General features: G+C 45.2%; 1 protein-coding gene and 1 long non-coding RNA gene across 7 annotated transcripts in view; one reads left to right on the top strand and one right to left on the bottom strand.

Moving 5' to 3' along the window:
• FDX1 (ferredoxin 1) overlaps positions 1-1962 on the bottom strand; it is a 45681-nt gene extending 43719 nt beyond the window's left edge. For 2 of the 3 annotated variants that reach the window (XM_074957785.1, XM_074957803.1), the window contains exon 1: positions 1653-1962. In XM_074957785.1, coding sequence (XP_074813886.1) covers positions 1653-1834 — 182 coding nt within the window. In that variant the 5' untranslated portion in view covers positions 1835-1962. Of the gene's footprint in view, positions 1-1106; positions 1352-1652 lie in introns of those variants that run through there. The other variant, XM_074957793.1, reaches the window with a different exon arrangement.
• Positions 1034-2893, top strand: LOC141990519 (uncharacterized). Of its 4 annotated transcripts, none has more exons than XR_012640202.1 (3): positions 1034-1525; positions 1808-1878; positions 1962-2893. It is a non-coding gene; the product is annotated as an uncharacterized LOC141990519 (long non-coding RNA). The 4 variants fall into 4 exon arrangements; XR_012640200.1 differs by having other exon boundaries at positions 1034-1323; positions 1962-2892; XR_012640201.1 differs by having other exon boundaries at positions 1034-1418; positions 1962-2892.
• Positions 2894-15413: the final 12520 nt, after the last annotated feature.

Genomic DNA, 15413 nt, shown 5'->3' with positions numbered 1-15413 from the left:
CTGGCAGCAGGCTGAGCGGGGCCGGCAGCTGGGACCCTGCCTGACAGGAGCTGGCGGACGGAACCTCAGACCAGCAGCGGGCTGAGCTGCTCAGCCCACTGCTGGTGTAGGGTCCCTGCCGCCAGCCCTGCTCAGCCCACTGCCGGTCTGGGGTTCTAGCTGCTGCCGCTTGCCAGCCGGGGTCTCGGCCACAGGCCCTGCTCAGCCTGCTGCTGGCCTAGGTGAACAGAACCCCAGGCCGGCAGCAGGCTGAGCAGGCCAGCGGTGTAATTTAATTTTAAATGAAGCTTCTTAAACATTTTGAAAACCTTGTTTACATACAACAATAATTTAGTTATAGAATATATAGGCTTATAGAGAGAGACCTTCTAAAAAACTTTAAAATGTATTATTGGCACGCAAAACCTTAAATTAAAGTGAATCAATGAAGATTCAGCACACCACTTCTAAAAGGTTGCCGGCCCCCTAACTAGAGCTTTACTTGGCTGGCTAGGTATCAAGCCTGCCCTGTTTAGGACAAATCTCCAGCATGTTTGCATGACTTCAAGAGTTGAACTTCTAAAACTAACATCAGGTTGCCTTAATGAAGACACAGAGGAGATTACAATTTTTATTTACCCATAAAAATTTAACTAGAAAGTGGAGTATAAAAACAGGTTTTGCTTGACTTGCTCATACAGGTTGGGACACCGAATAGGTGAACAATATTTATCACAGGTTTCGGAGTAACAGCCGTGTTAGTCTGTATTCGCAAAAAGAAAAGGAGTACTTGTGGCACCTTAGAGACTAACCAATTTATTTGAGCGTGAGCTACAGCTCACTTCATCGGATGCATCCGATGAAGTGAGTTGTAGCTCACGAAAGCTTATGCTGAAATAAATTGGTTAGTCTCGAAGGTGCCACAAGTACTCCTTTTCTTTTTGCGAATATTTATCACACTTTCACCTTGGCAAGATCGAACATGTCTCTGGTCTAAGGGGCGGGGCGCGGGGGCAGCGCGCCGGGGGGGGCGGGGCACCAAGGAAGGGAGCGCGGGAGGGAAGCCCCACAGGGAGGGCGGCGGGGGGCTGGGATCCACCGGGTCTCCCACCGCCCCTCCCCCTTACCTGAGCCGTGCCCGGGCAGAGACGCCGAAGAAGCGGCCCGGTGTCCGGGCAGCGACGCTGACGCTGCCCCCGCCCGGCCTCCCCACGGCTCCCCGGGACGCGGCCAGGAGCCAGCGGCAGGAGGAGGCCGCGGCGGCCCGCAGGAGGCTGGCGGTGCCCGGAGCAGCCATAGCAGGAGTAAACAGGAAAGGAGCACAGCCGGACCCGTCCACAGCGAGTAAAGTCCACCCGCTTATACAACCGGCACAAGCTACGGCTATTCCCCAAGGCACTTACGTCTTCTACGGGGCGTAGCCCTCGCTCCACTTGCGAGTGAGTGGTGATAGTTGGTACGCAAAAGGCGCAGAGCAAGCTCCTCCTTCTGTGCAGGAGATACGCAACGTACGTGAAACCGTCCTCTAGTCTACAGCTGCGGACAAGTAAATTGCGTAGCGTGCTCCTTGTTTGAAGCTGTGGAGGGGCTTCTCCCCCGTCTCATGCTCCAGCCCCCTGCCCTCCAGTCACCCCTCTGGGTGCCCCCACATGCAGCCCCTCCAATGCCCCTACCTGCTGTTGCAGCCCCCACTGCTTGTCTCTGGCCACCGCACAGTGCCGCCATGAGCCCCAGCTCTCAGGAGCTGGCTTCTCAGTCCCTTGGCCCCAGCTCCCCTGTCACAGGGTTTGCGGAAACTGACAGTCCTCTTTACTCTCCATTCTTCCAGGGGTGACCGGTTCACCCATCGCCCCATTTCTAGTATGCAGCAGGGCCCTTACCTCCCCCTGGATCTAACAGGTAAGAAGGATCATTATCGCCCTTTCCCTAGTGGGGCTGGATCCTAGCAAGCTGACCTCAGCTCTGTTCCCCGTCTTTTACAGGAAGGGCACCAGGCAAGCCCCAGCGGCAGGAAGCCAGACTCCTGTACCCAGTCTGATAAACCTTTTCACACTGTCATGTAATCTTATTATGGCAAGGATCAGCACAGTTAAACATAGTTCTTTATTTTTGCTTGTGAGGAAACTTTTAGTCTTGGAAGAAAATGCTGTGGTGCTGTTTATCTCTTGCAGTTTCTATAGGAGATCTGTGGCAAGCATCAAGGGAACTTGCTGTCTGCCTTAATATCTCCAGCTAGAGTCAATTATTGAGGCAGAGTTGCACCATGGGCTTTGGTGTTGGAATTGAATACCTGGAAGAGGGGATTGCCTGTATGCCATTTGTGACCACTTCTATTTCAGGATTGGCGTATATTTGTGAATAAAACAAGTTACACTAAGAATATTCTCAGACTCTTTCTCCTCCCAGGTGGGAACCAGCAAACCCCCCGATATCTGATTCCACTCAGCAAAGGAATGACAATAAATGCTCATTCACCTGCACATCTACCAATGTTATATATGCCATCATGTGCAAGCAATGTCCCTCTGCCATGTACATTGGTCAAACTGGACAGTCTCTATGTAAAAGAATAAATGGACACCAATCAGATGTCAAGAATTATAACATTCATAAACCAGTTGGAGAACACTTCAATCTCTCTGGTCACGCGATTACAGACATGAAAGTTGCGCTATTACAACAGAAAAACTTCAAAACCAGACTCCAGCGAAAGACTGCTGAATTGGAATTCATTTGTAAATTGGATACAATTAACTTAGGCTTGAATAGAGACTGGGAGTGGCTAAGTCATTATGCAAGGTAACCTATTTCCCCTTGTTTTTTCCTACCCCCTTCCGCCCCCCCTGTTCCTCAGACGTTTTTGTTAAACCCTGGATTTGTGCTGGAAATGGCCCACCTTGATTATCTTACACATTGTAAGGAGAGTGATCACTTTAGACTTAAGCTATTATCAGCAGCAGAGTGGGGTGGGGGAAGAAAACCTTTTGAAGTGATAAACACCCATTTTTTCATGGTCAGTGTGTATAAAAGCATCCTCACTGCATTTTCCACTTTTATGCATCTGATGAAGTGAACTGTAGCTCACGAAAGCTTATGCTCAAATAAATTGGTTAGTCTCTAAGGTGGCACAAGTACTCCTTTTCTTTTTGCGAATACAGACTAACACGGCTGCTACTCTGAAACAATACATGCCATATGAACAATGATAATAACAGAATGTTGAAAGTGCACAATGAAGCACTCAAAAGTCAGAAAAAGTCAAAGCTGAGATTGCCTATGCAATCTTAACTCAGACCCCTTGTGCGTATGCATTAGTACACAGTCTTTAGTTACATGATCATGCACTACAATACTGTATCTGCAGATTCCCTACATCCTTCAGCATGCAGGTTGGACAGTGAATGAGGAAAGAGTGCAATATTTATTTCAAAATACCTTATTTAAACAAAAGTGAAGAGGAATGGGTAACAGTCAGGAATCCCTGAATTTGGATTTTCCAGAAGTTTGATTTGGTGACCGTTTGGCCCTGGCTGCCTTATGAATTCAGGTCTGTGCCTTTGCTGCTCTCACATGTGGAGTTAGAAGTAATGGAGAGTGGGGGTAAGCCTTCTTACATTTCTTTTGGGCAGAATCCTTTTATACAGTTCAAATAGGGACAATAACCTCAAATAGAGTCTGAATCTGGTGCTAAAGTTTCTCTGTCAAACTTCATTTGGACCTCTTCGTCATTGTTTATGTCAACATAGCTTTCACAGTGCCCATAATAGTTGGCACTCAGAAGAGTAAGTGAAGTGGTGGCTGTGTCCTATTATCCCTTCTGAAGTTGATCCTCCTTATTTTCCTTTCCTTCCAAAGATCTCCATGCTTTGTACAAATCAAGAGAATCTTCTTCCCAGTTTTGGCTTACCCTGAGTCTGTGATTTAAAAAAGTATTTGAATTACCTAGACATTAAGGAGAGCTCTAAATTTCAACTTGGGTAAGTTTAAGTAGTTTTTTTTTCCCCCTCTAAAAGTCCACCCTGTGTGGATGTAAGCAGAGTCAGAATGAGCTCTACCCTGACATCTGGTGGTAAGCTGTGGAAAAGGACTTCAGGGGCTGATCTCGTTTCCATGGGCACTCTTGTTTGCATGGGCACACCCAGCCTGCCTAACTTGGTGGACTGCTTGTCCAAATAGTCACTTTGGCTGCTGTGGGATCCCCAGTCTCTCTGTTGTTGGGGCAGGAGTAATAAAGGGTTGTTATCCTGCTTATGTGAATCAAGGACAGTAGAACTGTACTTGGCATTTTATGATGGAGGGACTCGCCCTCAACTAAGTAGCACTTGCTAGGCAAGGGACATGGGTTCCAAAACCCAGTGAATTAAGAGAGGTTGGGGATATCTATGTGTATGTGGGCCCCTTCTGAGGGCCTGAAATGCTACTTTGACCCCTCTTCTCTCCATGGTGTAATAACAGAGCTAATTTTGGCTCCATTAGGAGTCTTGTTACCTGCTGCAGAGCTGAAATCAGTGACAGCTAGGTCTAAGCATTAGACCTACTTTGGGCTAGTGGTGTACCAGCACTGAGGCTCCCTCCTACTACCAGCTAAAAATCACTGAGAGCTGAAGTTGCTGAGAGCTGTGTTAAGCAGGGCAGGGGGGCCTGAAGACAAGTTTGTGAGCAGACAGCAGGACATCTAGCGGAGTGGAGTGGATAGTAGGGCAGCTGATCGAGAGGTGTGGCTGGTGGTGAAGACTGCAGCAGAACCCCATGGAGAAGCATGGCACTTGGCTGTCAAGCAGCAGAGCATATAAGATGCTTCCCCCATACCACCTTCCACTTCCACCCAGGCTGGGAGGTAAACTCTGCAGATGAACTTCTGAACTCTGGGGGGGCTGAATTGATCAAGGACAGAAACTGGAGGGGGAGGGGGGATGAATGTTGCGTTGCTGGACTTAAGACCCTGAGGGGAAAAGGACACTGCCAAACTTACTTGTGGTGGGTCTTTTGCTCATGGTTGGTGTTATGAATCATGTTTGTGGTGTTTCCCCCACATAATGCTGCAATGTTTCGCTCCTTTATTAAAAGGCTTTTGCTACACTCAGACTCTGTGCTTGCGAGAGGGGAAGTATTGCTTCTTCGAGGCGCCCAGGGGGGTGGTATGTAATTGTCCCAGGTTACTGGGTGGGGGCTCCAGCCAGTTTTGCATTGTGTTATTGAAACGGAACCCCTAGATACTGAACCCAGACCTTGTCGCTGCCAACTCTGACGGGCAGAAGGGTTACATGTATTTTATTATGTGGGGGCACAATGTAATTGGTGGGGGCCGGGGGGGGGGCAAAAGTGGAAAACAGGAAGCCAGGAGTGGTCCTACCTCTACCACACCCTGTAAACTCCTGGGGGGCTGGTATCATCTTTTTTTTTTTATTAGAAATGTATGTAATAATGACACAATGTGGTCTGAACTCCTGATTATGGTAGCACCTAGAGGTCCCAGTGGAAATAACAATAAAGGCCTGTTTATGACTGCACAGGGTGCAGGGCAGCCATGAACTACAAACCCATGACTTTCAGCCTAATGCTCACTCCTCTTGTCAGTGCTTCCCCTGTTATTTCTCTCTTGCTGGTTAAACCTTATTATCTGTAATAGATATAGTTCATAGATTCCGAGGCCAGAAGGGACCATTGTGATGGTGGTACTCGACAAAAATGAATCCTTACAACCCTCCACTGAAACACACAAACAATACAAAAAGAATACGTGAATGTCCTTTGATGTTGGAGACTGTAGTTACTGTGTATCTGGTTGTCTGCACCATAACACCAGTTTTAATTCCATTCACTTAGTAGGAAAGTGAATAATCAGGCTCCGTCTGCCTGGCTGTACTGAACTCTGAAAAGTAGTTCCTTGTATGGTCCTCTAGGGCAGTGTTTCTCAAACTTTTAAAATCTGAGACCAGCTTGTTGCCTTCCTAAATTGTGTCAGGGAGATCTCAGGGACTGGTGCTGGTCCACGGACTGGTTATTGAGAAATAGTGATCTGGGAAGCAGCAAGTCAGTATTAGTCTAACTGAGCTGATGCTCATTAAATATGTGCAGAAGATGTTTAGAAAAGGTGCTGTGCATGAGTGATGTCTCCTACCATACAAGAGGTTTGCATCTCCGCCAGGGGCCATCATAGCAGCTAAGAAAGGGATATGCCTTGCTCATAACACCCCTAAACAGTATTTTACATTTCCGAGGTAGTGTATGGAGTAAAAAATTTCAAGCAATAGAAAATGAAAGACTTATAATCATTAAATAGTATATTTTTTCATAAGAGAACTATGGGTGGAGAGAACTGGCAAGAAAATCTCCTTCAAGGAATACAGCCTGCATCTAGTGGAAATGTCACTCTGGCATATTCCAACCCATTGCCATTAATATAGCTGGTCAGAAGCGACTACTTGTGAATTAAAAAAATCCAGCACTTTTATGGTTATTTATTAGTGAATAAAGTCACAAAAGCTATGTTGGAAACAAAAATGCTATCATTACATAACCCAATGTATGTATATTTTCAGCAATAGAGCTCATTTATGAAGCACTCAAGTGTCTGAAGATCCATTCAAAACAATACACCCGTAACTACCTAATTGTGGATACTCTAATAAAAATTTATAAAACCAACTGAAGGGTCAGCACTAAGTACACAGACACTTGGGACACTGTACAGTCCTGCAGTTTACAGTCCCATCAGTGATGTAATTGGAACAGGAGGTAACTCGGAGTTGGCTCCTTCCCTCTACCATCTTGGGATCATGCAAACGGTATCAGCATATTAAATGGTGGTTCTTGCTGTGCTGCCAATTCTTGCAACATCTGGTGTATGTTTTCTTAACGCTCCAGCTCGTGGAGTCTGGGATCATGTGAGAACTTTAACCGTTTAAAGAAAAGTAGCTTTCAGCTCTAATGGCTGTGGGTAAAAAAGCTTGAAAATGTGAACCCTACAGGCTCAAACCAGAAGCCAAGTAAAGAGAACTTAAAGTCTGTTTTTAAAATGTAATGATTTTTTAAAGCATGACTTTCTGGGGCCTGACTCATGATTTTTGAACGCTTGGAGTTGGCAGTACTGTATTTGGCTCTTGGCTTTACCCAAACCCCCTCCATTTAGGGCAAGATTAAGAACACCTGAGGGGTATGCCCCTTGCAATACAAGACAGGCTGTCTCATGCCTGTCTGAGCCCTCTATTGGAAACTCAGACTGAGAACTGCATCTTGGCATTTGAAGCAAATTTGTTCTTGTGGCACTGCACTTCCTTTACCTCACTGGGTCCAGCATTTCTTCCTCTAGCAGCGGGAGGGCCTGGAGTCAATCAGTCCCACTCCAGAAATTTTTTTTCTATTTCTCCCTTGTATTTATTTTTCAATATTGACAAGGTGGGCCTCAGGGTAAGCTCAAGCAGTACTCTTCAACCAAACAAAAGAAACAAATTCATAACACAGAAAGGAAAATAGTCTTCTCCCTACCCCCTCTGTAGGGTGTTGCTTTGTCATGCTAGCTTCTGGAAGCCAGTCCTTCCCCAGTCAGTGAGCTTAGTAGCTTCCCCTATACGGAGAAGAGGAGCCTTTTTTCCCTACTGCTACTTGTGTCTCATCTCTCCTCCCTGTTGCCAGGGGGTGAGGGGGGTTTAAAGGTCACAGGCAGCCCTTAATTGGACTCAGTTGCCGCTCGCTGACCTAAGATAACCTATTTTCCGTTAATAGGAAAAGGGCCTGCACCATTCTAGGACTGATATGCTTGACTTCCACAACTCTTATAGCGTCTGGTCTGACTTTGTCACATTTTTTATTTCTCTCTAGCATTTACGTGTGATGTCGATTGATCTATGCCAAGCTGACACTGTGTGGGCCCAACCTCTGCAGCACATCTCATCCTGCTGGAGCATTCCAGCAGCTGCTTCTAATATTTCTCAACTATTCGGCAATCCCCCAGACAGTGGTAAAACAATGCTGTAAATTTATTGCATTTGCTTTGTCACAGTTCTCATGTAGAGGTAGAGAAATGCATTTGTAAATATCTGTGACACCCTGGGTATTCTTTGCACCATTTTAGGGCTCTCTGCCAATATGTTGGCACCACTTTGAATTTAGAAAGCCACAGAAGTATTACTGCAATCCCAAAACGGCTGAGGCAGCAATCTATTTTATTACTTTATTCTTCTGACTTTGTTCTTCCGTACAGAGAAGCAGTCGTAACAAAATCATGCAGTATTCTAGTCTTAAAACTAGCCAAATTCTATTTCAAACTTGTATAACTCTACTGAAGTCAATGGAGCCATGCCCCGTTACTAACAGAAAACTTGGTCTAATATCTCTACACTCTGTATACATAAAAGAAACAACTGAACTTCTAGTACTTACGTCAAATTCCTATATATTTGAGTGTAATGTATTGTTTAGTGGCTTGTGTGGTCAGAAAACTGTATTACTGTATAGGGACTTGCAGTAAAACCCAGTAATACTCCCATTGACTTCCTGGGGCCAGGATTTTACATAGGGTGTCTGTGAATGTAAGAACAGCCATACTGAGTCAGACCAAAGGTCCATCGAACCCAGCATTCTGTCTTCCAACAGTGGCCAATACCAGGTACCCCAAAGGGAATGAACAGAACAGGTAATCACCAAGTGATCCATCCCCTGTTGCCTATTCCCAGCTTCTGGCAAACAGAGGCTAGGGAAACCATCCCTTCCTATCCTGGCTAATAGCCATTTATGGACCTATCTTCCATGAATTTATCTAGTTCTTTTTTGAACCCTGTTGTAGTCTTGGCCTTCACAACATCCTCTGGCAAGGAGTTCCACAGGTTGACTGTGCGTTGTGTGAAGAAATACTTCCTTTTGTTTGTTTTAAACCTGCTGCCTATTAATTTAATTTGGTGACCCCTAGTTCTTATGTTATGAGAAGGAGTAAATAACACTTCCTTACTTTCTCCACACCAGTCATGATTTTATAGACCTCTATCATATCCCCCCTTAGTCATCTCTTTTCTAACCTGAAAAGTCCCAGTCTTATTAATCTCTCCTCATACGGAAGCTGTTCCATACTCCTAATCATTTTTGTTGCCCTTTTCTGAACCTTTTTCAATTCCAATATATCTTTTCTGAGATGGGGCGATCACATCTGCATGCAGTATTCAAGATGTGGGTGAAACATGGATTTATATAGAGACAATACTATATTTTCTGTCTTATTATCTGTCCCTTTCTTAATGATCCTCAACATTCTGTTCACTTTTTTGACGGCCGCTGCACATTGAGTGGATATTTTCAGAGAACTATCCACAGTGACTACAAGATCTTTTTCTTGAGTGGTAACCGCTAATTTAGACCCCATCGTTTTATGTGTATAGTTGGGATTATGTTTCCAATCTGGATTACTTTGCATTTATCAACATTGAATTTCATCTGCCACTTTGTTGCCCAATCACCCAGTTTTGTGAGAAACTATGGTACTTAAGAGCTCTTATGAGTAGAGTGGTATCTTATTAGGGTGGAAAGAATCCTTAACTTTTCAGTTATGCAATGAAGAAGTTAAAGGTATTTCCAGAAATCAGATCACAGCTATTTTTGTTGTCAGCCAGCATTTCTATATGTTTCTCATCTCATTTCACCTTGAGTATCTCTTTATGATTTATTAGGGTGTAGACCGCTAAACGTATCTGTTTGGCTGTGTGGATTTTGAATAGTGGGTAAGGTCCTACTTGAATTGCAGGATGATTATCAAAAAATTGCAGCCGAGTTGCAAACAAACTATGGAAAATTGCAGAAAAGTACTATTGAACCTTATTATTTGCAGTAATAAAGTCCATTATTACTTTTCTGCTGTCAGCTGCCCAGGGCTCAGAGCAGGGACTTGGGGCTGAGAGCAGGAACACAGGGCTGAGAGCAGGGTTGACGCTGTCGGCCGCCCAAGGCTGACACTGTCCAACTGGGGCTGAGAGTGGGAGCCCCTGCTATCAGCCGCTCAGGGCTGAGAGCAGGGGCCCAGGGCTGACAGTGGGAACGCAACAGCTCCTGCTGTTGGCCACCCAGGTTGACAGCGGCTGCCTGCAGCTGACAGTAGGGGCTCCTGCTCTCAGCCCCAGGGCATCCGGGGCTCCCACTGTCAACCTGGCAGTGGAAACCTAATATTGCAAAAAGTTAAGTATGGCATTAATAGTGGATTAGTTTCCTTCCATATCTTTGTGCTGGGTTACTGGGCTGGCAAAATCTTCATTTTGTTCAGTTACTCTCCAGGACATTTGCAACATGTCTGTGAAGATCTTCCACAGATGTCTGTCTCTCTGACTTGTCTCTGTAGAAATCAACAGGAGTATTTGCACCAGGCCAAAGGCTTGATCATAACTAGATTAAAGCAGTGGATTTTCAAACAGAGGGCATCGGGGGGGGGGTCAAGTGACCCCCCCCAGATTGGCTTGCTGGGGGTGGGAAGAGAGAGGGGCTCTGTCCTTCTCTCCCTGCGCCTCTCCCCTGGCATGCTGTGCCGCTCAGCTGGCAGCCAGGATGGGGGTGGAAGGGAAAGTGGGATGGCGCCACTTCTGCCTCAGAGAGCTCTCCCTCCCAGCCAGGCTCTCTCAGGCAGAAGTGGCTCCATCCCGCTCCCCATCCGGCTGCCAGGGAGAGCAGCCAAACATGCTCGGGGGGAGCTGCAGGGAGAGATGGACAGAGCCCCTCTCCCTCCCTGCAGGTAACATGGGGTGGGGAGAGCGCTGTGGCCCTGGGTGCAGGGCAGGAGGGGTCGCTGGGCAGGGGAGATATGTGGGGTGGTCACATGTCCTCCCCTTTAGTTTGTGCCCCCATCCCCTCCCTAAGTATGGGGAGGCACCAGCGATCTGTTGTGGCCTGTAGAGCAGGGGTTCTCAACCTTTTTCTTTCTAAGGCCCCCTCAACGTGCTATAAAAATGCCAGGGCCCAGCAGAGGTGGGGAGGGAACTTGGGGCTCTGGGCTGGGAGGGACCCTTGGGCATAGGCATAGTTTTACTTCTATTTGGGGGGCAAGGCCTGATGGGGCTTGAGCCAGCTCCGCACAGCAGAGTCCAAGGAGGGAGCGCCACTTTCACCCCCTGACTCACTCAGGAGGCCACCCAATCTGTCTGGGCTGTGGAGGGATGCAACCAAAAAATATAACTCAAAGGGGGGGACTCAGTTCAAAAAGTTTGAAAACCGCTTAGGGTGCAGGGAGGGGGTAGCTAGGGGCTGTGTGAAGTGAGGGGAGTCACTCAGGGTGCAGGGAGGGGGTACCTAGGGACTGTGTGCAGGCAGGGGAGTCACTCAGGGTGCAGGGAGGGGGTACCTAGGGGCTGTGTGCAGGCAGGGGAGTCACTCAGGGTGCAGGCAGGGGGTAGCTAGGGGCTGTGTGCAGGCAGGGGAGTCACTCAGGGTGCAGGCAGGGGGTAGCTAGGGGCTGTGTATGGGCAGGGGCAGCTCCCAGTGCGGCTTCCAGCTTCAGCGTGGGGGGCGCTGGGGCTCGGGGCACCGGGTTTCAGCCGCGGGGCTCCGTGGCCTCCCTGAAAGGGCTCGCGGAACCCCAGGGCGCCGCAGATCCCTGGTTGAGAACCGCTGCTGTAGAGCACTTGCCTGTGGTCTGTAGAGAGTTGGCTAGTTCACCTGCTGCTAGATCTCTTCCCTTGTCTCCAATTGCTAAATCATAAAGACAGATGAAGAAACATAATGTCCATATGTTCCAGATTAACAATACCAGTATTTGATAGATTGGAATGCTATGGGCAGTAAATGTGGACAGCGAACACTACTTCAAACCAACATAAGAACATATTGTCAGTCTCTCTTCCTACGTGTCTAAAGGCAACAGTAAAACTAACTTCAGGGTGTGATAGCAAGTGATGCATAATTAGAGACTGCACGCTGGATTATCTTGCTGTGTGTCTTCTACAGGTATCCTAGCCATTGCTTGTCCCCCCAAAATGTCTGCTTACTAGAAATTGCCCTCAGGTTCTCAGTACATAATACTTCAGTGTGCGCTAGTTCCTAGCGGGCACAAGATTCAGCACAATCCTCATGAAATCAATGGAGCTGTGCTGACTTACATCAGCTGAGGATCAAGCATTAAGAACTCCTCTTCTTGGGAACTAAAGTAGAGGTTAATCTTCTGCCCCGTATGATAAAGGATAGATATTGGTGAGGGATAAAATAGTAGGCATGTCACTACTCGGATTATCTTCTTTTTCTTCTGAAGCCAATAAAACTATGCTTGTGCCAAGGTCAACATCATCCTTTCATCACATCCTTTCATAAATTGGTCCAATGTAGTTAAATTGGTACAAACCCTTGTGTGTAGAAAAGGCCAAAGTCTTTGATGCTGCAAACGCTTAAGCATGTGAACAACTTTACTCACATGACTAGTTCCATTGTGTGAAAAGCCAGATGACCTGGACAATCACTTTGATTGTGAGATATTATCATACAGTGGTTGATGCAAATATTAAAACAAGGCTTGCTTTAATTTTCAGGATTTTATGTTTTAATTAGATGGTGCAACAGAAGATGGGACTACTCATTAGTAAAGTTACTCACATGCATCATTGTTTGTGGGCGCAGGGCCTAAAATCAGACTTTCTGCTTTGTAGGAAGCAGAGCTTTGTAGGTCTAATGGTTGGGAATCCTGGGTTCTGTTCCCAGATCTTCCATTGGCTCAGTGGAACTCTGAGTGCTTAAATTTTATCAGAGATGTTATTTTAATCACATATTGTTGACCACAGATTAAGTGTACTCTTAATATTATATTACGTTAATCTTATTTGCACAAAGAGAACCTTTTCTTTAGATAGGGATAAGAAAAATAAACTAAGATTTGTTATAACTGCTTTGACCAGCAGGTTCTCTGAGTCATCTATACAGTATATACAAAGTTTCAGTGTGTAACTACATACAGGAATTTAAAAAATAGCTTGAATACCGGTTAAATATCTTGAATTCAAACTAAACCTCTAAGAACTAGGCTGTCAGTCCTACAATCATAATTCACTTCAGCAATATTTAGTCAATGAGTAAATCTGATTGAAACTAATGGGACTACTTGTGTGGTTTAAGGGTATGCAGGATTGAACTCTCAGAGTATTGTATTTGTATTGCATTAGTGCCTAGAGGCCCATCAAGATTAGCTTGCGCTAGGTGCTGTACAAATGGCTTCTGGCTAGCTAGTAGTTTTGTGACTGTGCTGGATAAGTTTAGATCCAAGTTTGCAGGTCCCGGATGATCTTGTTAACAGAAATATAGAGTAAAATGTTACCAAAATTAAAGTCTTATTTAGGGGGCTCTGACAAATTGCCTGGGACATCATAACACCTGGAACAGAGGCTTGTCCTCTTTGTTTAGGGTGACTTCCTGGGGTCTTGTCTAGATGAGGAATTTTCTTACTGGCAGTTCTTCTCAACAGTACAGCTGCATCACACAATCAATAATGGGAGCTCTAATCCAGACTGAAAGTGAGGATTTTTACTACTTTTAAACCTGCTCTGAATAGAGCACGTGAAATGACTTGGATTATAGCCACTTTGGGAAGAGGCTACAATCCAAGTTTGGGACAGCCTCTGTTTTTTGTTTTGTTTTGTTTTGTATCATGTCTAGCACAGTATGGCCCTGATCCATAACTGGGGTTACCACAATACTAATAAGACATTGTGGAAAAATGCCAGTGTCTAGTTTTTCACCATTAATAGCACTAATATAACTACACGACTGCTGAAAAAACAACCTACTACCTTAAAACGCTTTATTCTCCTCTTATTTGCACAGATATACATCTGGAATAATGGCACCTAAGCCAATAGTTATGCCAACATATATGATACGAGTATTGGGCCTTAGTCGGTCGCATGCCGTCTGTGTATACAAGGCATGCATTGCGTTCTTGACCAGTTGTGTGTTGTCCAACTGGTGGCCCCGTGGGCCAGATCTGGCCCATGAGATAATTCTTTCTGTCCCCCATGGAGGATGCCATTTTGTAGAACGTGCATGGTCATGCTGCATGGAGGATGCCATTTTGGACTGCCTAAGGCATGCAAGTGAGTTGTTGCATGCCTTACAAAAACTCACTGGCTGAGGCATTCCTAAAAGAGCCTATCGTGTGTGTGTGCGCGCGCAATATTTTTGTGAAAGTTGTTTTCCTATTTGATGTCAGAACAAAAATGAGTGAAAGCTGATGGTTATTGTGCAAAGGTGTGGTATTAACACATATTGCAGTAGTTGCTAGAGTCAACCAGGTAAAGACTCCATTAGATGCTGCATATAGAGAAATGATAGTATCTGGACCAAAGGGCTTACAATCTAAAGGCCTAGCATGTGTGTCTAAGGAATTTGATCATTTGATGTGTATATTAAGTTAATTTATATTTAATATTCCTTACCGCTTTCTGTACCGCTACAGAAACAAACAGACAAATTACAAAAATATTATTCATGGCCTATTGTGCCATCTATATTTTTCCAGCAGAACACCCTAAACAGGATATAAGAAGGCACAACATGGACCTCAACTACCACTTATATGGGTTATTTTGTAAATCAGTATCTATCTGTGACTTTCTTTCAGTCTCTGATGTATTTATAACTGCTTCTTGAGGCTGAATGTAGGCTTTTAACTCTTCCGATATCTCTGGCTGGGAGAATGAAAACTATCTTCTCAAATATGGTTAACTTTAAACAACCCTAGCTAGAGTTCTGATAGGGCCCTTCCATAAAGAATGGCAAGAGTTCTTTGAGGAGCATAAGAGCCGGTAAAGCTTCGAACTTTGTGACGCAATTAATTATGAAGTAGAGTTGCAAGTTTGGATTCAAATAAATTTTTCCAAGTTTGCAGTATTTTGGCATATCTAACAAGGTTTTCTGAAACATGGGTCCAAGCTCTGTCAGTTGTATAATAACACTTGAAATTGTTTATTATATAAACTAACTGTTGAAGCATAAATGGATTAGAAGGTGTGGCTTTCTATAATAACAAGATTTCCTGAAATGTGGCATGAAGGCTGAAATCACCGGCTGGAGGTGGGAGTAGATATCTTGATAGTGAATGAGAGATCACAGGTGGGATGGGGATAGGTCATGAAGGGCCTTGAAAATGAAGACAAGCATTTTATGTTTGATAGGATAGAGAAGGGGAGCCATTGGAGAGATGCAAAGAGAGGTGTGATGTGGTCAAAGGAACATGTTGGGAGGATGATCTTTGCAGCAGCATTCTGAATGGGTATAAGCAGGGAAAGATTGCATTTGTCAAGGCCAGAGAGAAAGATGTTGCAGTCACTGAGACACAATATGATGAGTGTTCTAGCTGTGTGGATGGATAGGAAAGGCTGTATCTTCTTTGTACTTCTATTGCTGCTTTATGATTTAAAGAGGGACTACTTTAAATATTTTTTCAGACTCTTAAAACACAACAAAAAGTTACATCTCAGAAC

The sequence above is a fragment of the Natator depressus genome, chromosome 1 (genome assembly GCF_965152275.1).
Source record: "Natator depressus isolate rNatDep1 chromosome 1, rNatDep2.hap1, whole genome shotgun sequence".
In the NCBI taxonomy this organism is placed as follows: Eukaryota; Metazoa; Chordata; order Testudines; family Cheloniidae; genus Natator; species Natator depressus.
Note: the sequence above shows the minus strand (reverse complement) of the source record. Positions and strands in the feature narration are given on the sequence as shown.